The sequence below is a fragment of the Venturia canescens genome, chromosome 1 (assembly GCF_019457755.1).
Source record: "Venturia canescens isolate UGA chromosome 1, ASM1945775v1, whole genome shotgun sequence".
In the NCBI taxonomy this organism is placed as follows: domain Eukaryota; kingdom Metazoa; phylum Arthropoda; class Insecta; order Hymenoptera; family Ichneumonidae; genus Venturia; species Venturia canescens.
Window position 1 is genome coordinate 3,952,733 of NC_057421.1, and position 12,215 is coordinate 3,964,947.

The following is a 12,215-nucleotide window of genomic DNA, read 5'->3' on the forward strand; positions in this document are numbered from 1 at the left end:
TCCTGCCGCGGGTCTTTCCCGATGGATCTCGAATACCGAGGGTTTGTCGCATTGTTTATAAGAAAAACTTCTCGAGATTTGTTTTCTTCGGAGTTGTCCCCTCCCGATAAAAATGCTCGCAAGACGTGTGAGAAATTGGCGATTGCATGTGAGCGCGACGAGAGGACACAGATTTATGAAATTTCGTGGAAAAATGATGGCAGTGCGAGGACTCACCTTTCGGTAATGTATCGACAGCGCGTTGCTGCATGGCAAATTCCCCGAGGCTGAGATGATGGTGATCCTGGGGTGGTGGCGAGGCTTCCCTGACGCAGCCCATGAGGCTTAAGGCACCCCCGACAGCGCCACCGCCTCCTCCGCCGGCAGCACCTCCTGCGGGGGCGCTTGACATTCTTCCGGTCTGAAACATGCGACAGAACCATGCTGCGACATAGGATTCTTTAACGCGATGATACCAGCCTGAGAGGATGGAATTGGTCTTATTGGTGGTGGGCTTGTTATTGGGGACGCGTTGAGCCGTGGCATGTTGGTTGGTTAACCAACTTTCCCAGTTTCCAGACGCCCGATTCTCCATTCAATGCGATACTTTCGAGCGAATTTATCACAGGGAAGAGACACGCGGTTGAGCTTGTTAATTCTTCGAGCGCACGATTAATCACACGCGCACGGAATGGAAGGAAAGGACGACGCACACCGAGTCCGAGTTCCAACGAGACGCGCACGACGCCAGCTTTTCACGCGATTGTTTAATTACGTCAGCGCGAGCAGGCTGCGTTTTCGGCTCAACGATTAAGCGGCCCTATAATTTAATTAACAAGACGGATTTGTGCTGGGCCGAGTGGAGGAAACTTCGTTCGGGGAGCAGTTCAGAAGACTGCGAGAGAGCGAGAGAGGAGAGAATGTGACTGGAGAACTCGAGAGACCGAACTGCAGTAACCGTTGCCGAGATGTCTGTCGTCGCGACTTTGCCAAAGCTCTGGATGCGATGCTGCATTTCTATATGTCAGAAGTCTTTTGTATATGGATTCACGGACACACGTACAGCCCCGAATTCATCCACGTTTGTTTCTGTGTATGTAATATGCATGTACGAGTGTTTCTATGTACATTTATGTATATAAGAGACCGGATTGGGTCAGGAGAGATGGTTGCCATGGTTACTGCAGCTGAAAGGGGTGCTCTTCTGGCAAGAGAATAAGGCAGCGGAGAGCAAGGGGCAGACAGACCAGTCGCGGGCATCGATTACGCCAGCCCGACCCAACCCTCCCTCAACCATGACCAGATACGACCCTGACCTTGTCGCAGCACAGCTGACTATCTCGGTGCACCAATGCGCGTGTATATACCCGCTGGAAAAGCTCGTGAACTCTACGTGCATTTCCAGGCAATTCCTGGGCTCTTCTCCCACCCACCTCATCGTCCTCGTGCGACCTTCGCCGTACACAATGCTTCCCTCGCTCTCAACTAATTTCCGGGGGAAACACTGAGAAACAAACTTTCTTCGTTTAAACTAATTCCTATTCTCGCAACTACAATATACTTGCTCCGATACGCGGGCAACCGAATATTTCTGAGATATGAGACCGGATGATTTGTGAATTTTGAAACACGATGGTGGTCGAACCAACAGGAGCTCTGGTAACTCAACAAAATCACGTTGGAGTAAATAAAAATATCTGCGGAATAAACAAATTATTTTACTTGTTCGAGCGATTACTATTCAGTCAATTTCATAATTGTTATTTAAACAATTATTCGTCGGAGCAAATCAAAAGCGTGTTGGTTTATCGATAAACCGAAACACTTGTGATTTCATTTAAAAAATTGTTGGAATTTAATTTTCGTTTAACAAAATGGATTTAGTTTAATGAACGAACTTTTTTTCAGTGTAGCTGCTCGTGAGTTCACAGCGGGGATCTTGGTCCTAAAAATATCGGTTTCAGATATTTTACACTTTTGACAATAAGCCAAAGAATCGTGTAGACCAAAATGGTAAGAAAATTAGGATTCGTGAAGCTTAAGTGACTGAATTTAGCGTCTTTTTCAATTGATACACCGAGAAAAAAAATCGTTGAACAACCAAATGTCTTTAGTTGATATTTATGTTGCTTGGTCCAACTAACATCCGCTTGCGATAAATAAGGAATAGTTCATTTATCCGAATCACTGAATTTTTGTTTATGTGCATTAATTAAACGAGTGAAAGCAAATCTTTTGTTCAAAGAACTCGAAACATTTGTTTATTTTCACTTAATTCACATATACTTTGATGATATATATTTATTTGAATGTCGAGTAATGAAGTGAAGATGACGAACCAAATCAATTGTCTGTACAAATGTCTACCTCGAAAGAAACTTCAGTACATTTAATGTATAATTTAGTTAAACCGATTTACTTATTTCTTGATTAACCAACTAAATTTCTGCCTGATCAAATAGTTGATTTTCTTTATCTCACTTTTCGGCACGAAAAACTTTTTTTTGTATTCCTAGTTTTTGGATGCATTAACTAATATTTTCGTAGCAACAAAATATGACGTTAGAGTAACCCAAGTATCGTCACATAACCCTCAATTGGTTTAATCCTATTTGAATGATTATCTAAATATTTTAGTTAAATTGTACATTTTTCAAGTGTTTCAACTAAATTTTATTCTCAGTGCAGTTTCCCTTGGATCGAAATAATTGAGAAATGATTTTGGAGGACTTGCTTCTCGATGAGTGTACTTCCAAGTGTTTAGAATTCAGAAGCATTAAATATCAACTTCCATCGAGTTTTGTCACGTTTAACAGAATTTCATATTGCCTCACGAATTGTCGAGAATCGATTTTCGATGGAGAGTTATGATGGAACACCCACGCACTGGAATCGCTGGTCGAGATACAGTCGCGGGTTACGCGAAGCTCTGATCGATACGCCATTAAGAGATAATGATCTCGGACCGTCTTGACAAAATGAATTATCGGCCGTGGTTTCGCCCCGGTTCCCTGATAATTGCGGCAGCAACTCAATTACGGATAAAACGCGACGCTAATAGAACCATCACTTTGGCCTCGGCTCGAAACGTATAAGTAATATCGGTTGATCAACGAAAAGTAAATCAGGGATCGTGATTGCCATTGGTTAGACGTTTCTCGACTCACCTTAAAGAAAAAACGGCATATCAGGGGCGATTCGCGTGTCCTTGTTCCGAAAATCTGTAACAAAAACGATAGGCGCGATGATTAAAATCAGTCCAAGTACGCTGTGGCTTTAAACTTTCCAAAAAATCGTCTCATGGTTTCACTCGAGTTTGCGCAATATGAATCTCCGCAAGGAAATGACCACGTTTCGCAGTTGAACGCTTCGTGAAGTAAATTATTCAAATTTCGTCGCAAGTAGAAACGGTAAATAGCTCATCAGACACAAAGAATATCTCTCGCGGACACGTGACGTTAGTCGAGCTCTTGTATCTCAAGACTTCCGTTACCCGTCAGGCATGTGAATACAAATAAATCAAGAGGGAAAAAGGTCTCGTAACTCTCTTAACACTTTCTCCGTCTCTCTCGCCGTCTCGTTCGTTCTTTCGAAGGAGAAGCATCACTTACGAGAGACAAAGAGACGCTTCCTTTCTCTCGGTAAACTCTCTCGACACAAATCTATTTATAATTATTACAAAGAGTGAACGAACGCAACGGCAGCCAAGGGACGACTCATGTGCTCCGCTGTAAGCCCGAGGAAAAGGGTATAAAGGCCACGAAGTGCGTGGCGCACGCACGAAAATAAACTCGCCGGGTCGAGAGTCCGACCAGCCAACGACTATGGTCGAAAGCAGACCAATATTTTTGTACGTTTCTCCAATCTGAACGCGCGGATATATTCGACTCGTATTCGCTCACAGACGAGGCACCTTCGAGCCGAATAATTATTCTCTCAACAGGCTCTACACGAATCAGATATTTATTCCAAGATCGTGAGAACTCGCCGTGCATTATCAGCACGAGAGCCTTTCGCTATGTTTTCCATCTTTCGTGTCACAGGAAAAACGTGGCTCGAGGTAAGCTGTGCGCGCTCGAGGCGAATCGACCTCACGTTTTACCGCGGACTTTTCTTCCTTGGAGACTAATAAGTCACCCTCTTCTTCCTTGCCATGACTCAACGGTAAACTTGCACTCGATTCGAGCTAACGAGCGCGTTGTTCGCACGCCAGTTACCGAATGCTCGTACTGTCATTGCTCGATCTGAGAAAAAAGAGTCGAAAAGTCTATGATGGTTTTTGTGCATCGTTGGTCGCAGCGTCAATAAAATACCGAATCAAACCGTCGGTTTGTTCAGGATTCATAGTGTCTTCGAATCACGGATTCTCTAACAACGAATTTTCAGCTCGATCCCAACTCCCAGGAGGAAAAGTTCGCGTTACAGCCTCGGAAAATTGCGCTTTTTACTTCCTCCCGGAATAAAAAAACTTGTTCATCAAACTAAATCCGTTTATTGTATAGGAATTTGATAGATTCAACAACTTTTTTGTCGAATGGTGAATGATTCAGATTATTCAAATAAACCGTGAAAACTTCACATTGGTTAAAGTAGTTCGGCCGCTCTATGACTAGTCAAGTTTGCAACTATTTTGTGTTGATTAATTTTAAGTCTAAATTATAAATAAAATTAATCAACACTTGCGTTGAGAATATTTTTATTACAAGAATGTAATAAAATGCTTTGAAAATATTATAAAAGATAAAATTTATACTTCAACTTGACTAGTTAATGATCGAGTCGGTACCGGTGCCACTTGAAATCCACATAACCTAGGAAACATTTTTATTGTGTGCGAAAGAAAGTTTATATCGGTGTAATGGCACCGAGAAAAAGGAACGGTCAATTCATTAAAAAAAGAGCGAAGCTACAAGAGGAATGAAAGCACGTGAGTCTCAAAAATAAATTCGATGAAATCCCAGCGATATCTGAATTTGCCCGAAGTTCAATCAGCTGTTACCGCAGCAGTCCAACGTAATGACTGACATCCGCTTTCGACTCGTCAAGAACTAAATTTGTTTCATATTTTCTTTCTTAAAAGCCCCGTAAGATAATGTTTTTTAAAGAAACGGAATCTGTGGTAAATTTTCTTCGCGATGTAAACTTTTTCGAAGCTCGAAGACCGTACAATTTTTTCACAATTAATATTATTGTGAGCTCTTCCATATAGAGTACCGTGTTAAAAACTCAAAATTGTGAATGAAATAACTCAAAATTTTACCGCAAAAACAAGTGGACCTTCACCGTACTTTATCGAACGGCCGAATTACTTTAATCACACAAATTACTGAAGCCAAATGATTTTGCTCGGACAATTCGAACCGTTTATTTATTTACGCATAAAAACTTCAGTTGCTTCCACAAATATTTGTTTGAATCTCAATGAATCGAGTTTTTTCCAATTACATTTTGTTGACTCAACGGATTTGATAAGCTGCACGAGAGCTCGGTCGGTTCGATCAATGACTCGTTTCAGCATCGACGAATTATTGATTCGTATAGATTCAAAATATTTCGTTGTCCGTGTCGAAGTGTATATTTCCATTGAAGAGAACAAAATAAGCTTCGTCCAATGGAGCTTTTTTCCACAGTGTTCGTACAAAATCTTTAATTTTCTTCGTGTCCGTGAGCAGGATGCTGCGCCGGGACTCTCAGAATGGGAACGTACACGCGGCTGGGTACATTCATCGAAGCGTAGAATAATTCGTGTCAGAAATAGATTCTGAATGGGGCCCTTCGATCGGAGAAAATTAGGTGGGCGAGGAGAGAACCGTTTTCCCAGGGTTTTTGTTCCTCCCTCTTCGTTCCGTTTCGGTTGCCACTTTTGTTCCCGTCTTTTCAACGTGATGCGCTGTGTGTTCTAAATATAGAAAATACAACTGCAAAATAAATGCAAACGAACGAGGAAGAGGAGGAAGAGGCTGAAGGAAAACTGGTAGGAAGAAAATCTAGGCCAACGAGGGAACGATCAACGAGGAACAAGCAACAAGAGTCGTTGTCCCTCTCGCGAGAGCACACAAACTTTATTCCTCGTTCGTCTATACATTTTGTAACAAGTTTCGCGATGCTTCACACCGACGAGGGCGCAGACACAGGCGGCGCGTTGTGACAAACGTTCACAGTTCACAAGACAAAGCCTATCACGAGAGTTGGACGTTGAGCCGTGCGAGAGCTGTCACCCACGTTTTTCCTACTCATTGTCCTTCTTACTCACGGAAACTGGGAGCGAAGAATTCTCTTACTCATTCTCTCAGCACTGATAACGTTTGCGTTTACTGCAAACGTGAAAACACGCGCGAGTGAAAAAACTTCTGCGAACTTTCCACTCCAATTTTTCTGCGTGATTGAAATATTCACGTTCCTGGAACGAAATTCGGCCAAAAATGGAAAGTTTTGTTGCACAACGTGATGCTCGATGGCCCGATGATTCGGAGACAGAATTTCGTATCGACGCGAACATCAACGTGTATCGCGGCAGAACCTGAGGGAAGAACGTTGCGGATTTCGTTGAATGCATCGGGCGGCAACAATATCGAATCGCCCATTCACACCAACGCGTGAACGTGCGTTTCCTGTGTGAATGGAGCTTAAACTTCCTGTTTTTCAATCGAAAGGATGCGAAAACCTATTTATCGGGTGTTTCGTCTCCTACGCGAGAATAGCTTTATCTGCAGCGCGTGTTATTTGCGAGTGCGTAATACAGTGAAATGTTCGTGGATGAGAGGAGTAAAGTATTTCTGAGAGAGTAAAACCGTTTCGGAGATTATAATTCTTCACATTTCGTTGCTAGTTCCAACTATTTTCATCCGGATTGCCGGGAGCGGAGTCTCGAAGCGCTTATTCCGCTGGGTCCGGACATTCTCAGAGTGCAAAAGCTTCGGAGCATTAAAAAACAGGACAATCAGGAGGTTGACGAGAAAAATGGGAAAGTTCGGGAGGGCAGACGTCGTCTCGAGAGCCGGTGATTATTCATTCGAGGATGAGAAAGAAAACAACAAAAGGATCGATGTTTTTTTCAGTGATGCAAAAGCAAAGAGCTGCTTCCTCGGCAATTTCCAGTCTCGTCATCCCACAGCATCCGGCTCTTTTTCCCGTTATCTCGAAACGCGAACGTCGCTCCATGATCTTCTGTCGATGTAGCGAACATTTTTTGTTTCGAGTTTTTATGAATCCTGGGAGTACACAATGTGGAATGAAACGACAATGGAAAAAATCGACTCCTCCAATCCTGCGACTGTGGCTTCATCTCTCCTCCCACTTCTGTCTCTCCGTCCCGTTGTAAAAATCTTTTCTTCGCGACGCTGAAGTTCGCAGCGTTGGAGTCCAACGAATTTAACGAAAAAAACATCTGTAGTGAGAGTTGAAAAGCTACGAATTGCAAATTCGGTAGGGAAGAAAATTGTAGAATTACTGAAATTGTTGGAGAATTTTTTTAGATCTCATTTCGTTGGACTCCAACCGGGCAAACTTCAATATCATTTTTCTCCGCACGAAAATAAATCCCGAGCAGACCGTTGACCCGGTTCGCTTCTATTCACTGAAATTCCGAAAAACGAGGTTTTTCGTTTTCTTCGCCGCTTAACAAAGCTTTTGAGAGGAATTTTCATCGCAAAGGGACATGCGCGTGTCTCAACGTCGTAAAGCACTGCGTCCACGTACATTTTCTGTGGACGCGCTTGACAATGTCGTAAAAGTAGAACAAGCCACGAAGCAGTATTGTCAAACTCGGTTCCAACCACTTTTTCACTTTTTTTCGACTCCGCCTTTGTTTCAAAGGCGATATTGTCGGTGGGTAGTAAATTTGGGTGGAACGATCGATGTCAGAGTTTTCTAGAAGCGGAGACTTTTCAATAATCGTTATTGATTTTGCTGTTGTTTCTGCGAACATTCGCACCGAGTGAATATCAAATAATTTCTCATTTCAATCGAGCCTCGCGTCGCAAAGCACCGATCGATTTAAGGTTCTTCGAGTGCCCTCGATGTCAAAAGACTCGACGAGTACGAGGCCAGCGTGCACACAAAAGCCTCGTTAACGACGAGAGTCCGCGCGTGTAGAGAAAGAAAATATTCGTTGTATCACTCGAACGCGTGTATCGAGCCGGCGGTGTGAAGATAAACCGCGTACATTTGCTGTCAGTATCCGCGCGAGAGCGGAGAGTCATCGTGCTTTTTTCTGTGTCGATCGAATAGTAAGTTTGACGCGAGTGAACACAGAAACGCATGCACTCGTTTCGTCCCGAAGCTGTTTTCATTGGGTTCATTCCAATACTCAATTGCGATAGAAAATTCTTGGGCTTTTATTCAAGCTCCGTGAGCTCGTCAATAGAAATAATTCCGGGTCGAGAAGAAAATATTGGTGATGGAGAAAAGGCCTCGGGCCACCAGGTTTTCAACAACTTTTCATCTACTCTGCATCAATTCAATTGATTATTTCCGTATTATTGATAACGTGCCGTCACCCAGTTACAATTTCGTCATAAAGTCAGAGGCGCGTCTACGTTTCTTTGATTTTTACAACGGTCTCGCATAAATTAAGGCTTTTCATTATATGACCCAATTTATTTGATCGCCGAGTCGCAGATCACTCCTCGACGCGAGCTGTGAATCAAAAGCATATGTTTTTGCAGTGGCTGACACGAGTTTTGCTAACAGGAGCGAAAGCGCAACGCTAAACACAAATTCATACTCATCGCCCTCGACGCGAGCGTTCCGTTCATTCGGCGAGTCGTAAATTCGTTCGGAAATAGAATTTCCAGTGGATACACCAAGGTATGCATGTGCGTCGTACGCGAATGTGGGGCCCGGTTAATGAGTCACACTTGCATTCGCCGTGCGCATATCCCGAGCGTTGCACTCATCCGAGAGTTCCTTTACGCCTCTATCGTCATCGCGTCATTTTCTTCATTTATTTGCCAGAAACATACGGCCTGAGAGAAGTTGTACGCAAATAAATAAACCGGTGAATTCATTTGTTTATTCATCGTTCATATTCCCCGTAAAAAAAATCATTAAATGCCTTTTATTTTTTAAATAAATACGTTCGCAGTAAACTCAACGATTCTATGGATATTCCTGCTCGAGTATACTCTCTCATCGTTCAACCCCTCGTTCGCGTACGCACGCGGTGCGTGCGTCCACGCATTTCGGGAAAGTCAAACCCTCGGAGAAACTCGATCCGTTGCCCTTTCCCCCTTCGCGCATCGTTTGCATTCATCTCGAGTGGACCGGTACAATGACAAGGGGAAGAACGTTATAACGATGACTCAAATTGACTCGAGAGGGCTTCGCTTTTCACTGGGAACATCTTTCCGCCCTTTTTTTCTGTTGAAAATGCTTCTTCCCATACGCGGTGTGGGCTCGGTCGAAGGGAACGTTCTTTTCTCATCTAAGCTGTACTCGTGCCAATCATTTTTTGCTTGCGGATTTAAATATCGGAAAAACGACGTTCCTTTCTGTTCACTGGGTTCGAGTGATGGCGGGGTTTTCAGTTCAATCGCCCGACGTAATAACTCCCGGGTTAACGATCGTGCGAAACATTTTAGTTGCCTATTCCCCGGAGACTTGGAAGAAAAATATTTCAATAACGACGATCCAAAGCATCGTCGATGCTCATGCGAATTGCTACCTCAATCACTGAATTCCGGTCTAACTGCTGCCCTCCAAACGTCTTTACAATGGAATAAGGAAGTTTTAAGCAAAATAAATTACTACGGAAGAGGATTCTTCGTTGAAGGAGCGCAGATTGCCCTGAGAAAAACATCGCAGATGCAGAACCGAGAAAGAGTGTGTGAGCATCCAACCTCAGGAGACGGCCTCGATTTTCAATCTTTCAACAGCGTGACTCGCGCTTCTTATCCCTGATCCGAAAAAATGAGCGCTCAATTGATTCGACTCGTCAAAAGTGACACAAATTTCCTCGCTTTTGATTGCGATCGACTTTAAACTGCGAATTTATAAGATAAAACGATTGCTCGAATGAAACGCATTCACATATGAAAGTCAGTTTTACTGTGAGTGGGCTATTCGAAGGGAAAAATATTGAGGAAATCGAACCCCCGCCATTGCATTGACTCAAATATCTTCTTTTCATCTTGTCTTCAAATGACCAAATAAAATTCACCCAAGTTACGAACTTGTTGGAGCGAAATATGCTCGACAAATGGAGCATGAAAGTGGCAGATTCTGAGGGACGCGAGGATGACTCATTGTTGTTGTGGAGAGAACGAAGCGAGTGTCTCTGTTCTTCTTAACTGTTCTCCAACACAGAGAAAATGCGAGGTCGCGAAATGTGAAGTGACACAAAGATTTCCGAGGCGTTTGGGAGCATTGGTCTCTCCCACATTCTTTTCAAAATCCATATAAGGAAAGAAGAAAACGATAAAAATCGAACTTCGTTGTGGCAGACACGACAGATCAGTAAATAAGAAAAAGAAAACAAAAAATTACAGTTTCTCTGAGAACGATAAGATAAAAAAAGACCGATTCAAGCCCCATTTCGGGTATTTACGGTCTACTCGCTTTTCCCTTTCGAAATTTCCGATTGACGGACCGATTACCGAGCGAGGGATCCGAAAGCATCGGTCCCTTATTCTGAGAAGCCCGGAGTCCCATTTTCTCGAGGTCTGTCCGTCGAGTTTCTCGGGAAAACAACATTTTCGCATTTCCAGTGAGCAAAACGAGTGAAGCAAAAATCCGAGCGTTGCTGGAACGAATAATCGAAAAGAAGCGAGGACTCGAGGGCGGAGAGCAAGTATACCTCGATCAATAGATAAGAGCAAAGTGCTGGTTTCAGCTCGCTCACTCGAGTGGTCAGAAAATAATTCGAACCAAAAAATCTCATAGGAAGAGCTTCAACCATCCGCGTACAAAGATGAACGAAAAAATAGAGAAAAAAGTAATCGACACGAATCCTGTTTCGCTGTATTTTTCATCGGCTCCAAACTTTCGAAATAATAGTCTGAAGAAATTCTTACTTGCTGATAAAAAGTTACGCAACGAGTTAATCCAACCAGAATTATTGTGGAATTGAAACATCGAAGTGTGACCATTGGCTTACGAGCGCTTTCTAACTTCATTATTTTTGAGACTTTCGGTTGTAACACGCGAGCAGGAACAGTAATTTACGAGTAATTTTGCCCCACTCGTCGACTTCATACGGTACGATTCTTAAGAAATTTTCTGACCGTACTTCGCCGTATAAAAACTGCACTTTCTTTCCGTTTATGAAAGATTAATGTCTCAATCGTAGAAAAATTGATGAACGTAGAATTTCGAGGGTCCATAAACAGAAAAACGTTTTCGAGAAATTCCTACACGAAGAGAATTAAATTTGAAAATTACTGTGAATAACGATAGCGCGGTGAAATTCGCGATATTATTATGGGAGAAAACTCAAATTTTCCTTTAAAATCAAATAATATTTATCCTTCCAAAAGTAGGAACTTTTACCAGAGTATTTAATAAATTTTGACGTCCTATCTGCAATATTTACTGTTATAAAACTGCGAATTTCGCAAATTACGGTAGATTTGACAGTGAATTTCACGCTAAATATTACCGTTTAATTTTCCCCGTGCATCGAGTAATCGACGCAGATTACAATGGTTCCAAACTCGCTAGATCTCATTGCATTCGAGCTCGAACGAAGTATTGAAGGGCGGCGAGTAGAAAAAGCTCGAAAAACCTGTTAGGATGGTAGTTCGATCGTCGCAATCATTATGAATCGTATACGCTCCATATTTTTACGAATCCTCTTGTGCTTCGTCACGAGAGTGTTATTCCTCGCACGATTTTTTTTCTCTTGGTCGATCGTGTTGTCGTACAAAATACATGACACGAGAGAAGCAATGGAGTGTGTGCGCTGCTGGGAGAAGGCAATGAACGCGATGGAGTAAGAGAGAACAAGAAAGAGTAAATCGAAAGGAGCGAAAGGACAGAGAGAGAAAGAGAGAGAGAGAGAGAGAGAGAGAGAGAGAGAGAGAGAGAGAGAGATGCGGATGGAGTACGAACAAAAATACATCTAGAAACCGCAGGAAAGCTCTGGGTCTCGTCTTCTGGTCGTTTCGTCTTCGTCCTCGTCGCGATGTTCCTCTCTTAGCAGTCTTTCAAGTTCGTATTCCCACGCCGTGAAACGGAACGCGAGTCGCGCCATCGAGACAACAACGAGTACGAATGAGCCAGCGAGCGAATAGAACGAA

The 12,215-nt window shown here is 43.0% G+C and overlaps 1 protein-coding gene across 1 annotated transcript in view; it reads right to left on the reverse strand.

The window, feature by feature from the left end:
- The window catches only part of LOC122419001 (uncharacterized), a 51,829-nt gene extending 48,204 nt beyond the window's left edge, over positions 1 to 3,625 (reverse strand). The window contains exons 1-3 of the mRNA XM_043433220.1: positions 3,591 to 3,625; positions 3,147 to 3,200; positions 217 to 400 (exon numbers count right to left, since the gene is read on the reverse strand). Coding sequence (XP_043289155.1) covers positions 217 to 391 — 175 coding nt within the window. The 5' untranslated portion in view covers positions 392 to 400; positions 3,147 to 3,200; positions 3,591 to 3,625. The remainder of the gene's footprint in view (positions 1 to 216; positions 401 to 3,146; positions 3,201 to 3,590) is intronic.
- Positions 3,626 to 12,215: the final 8,590 nt, after the last annotated feature.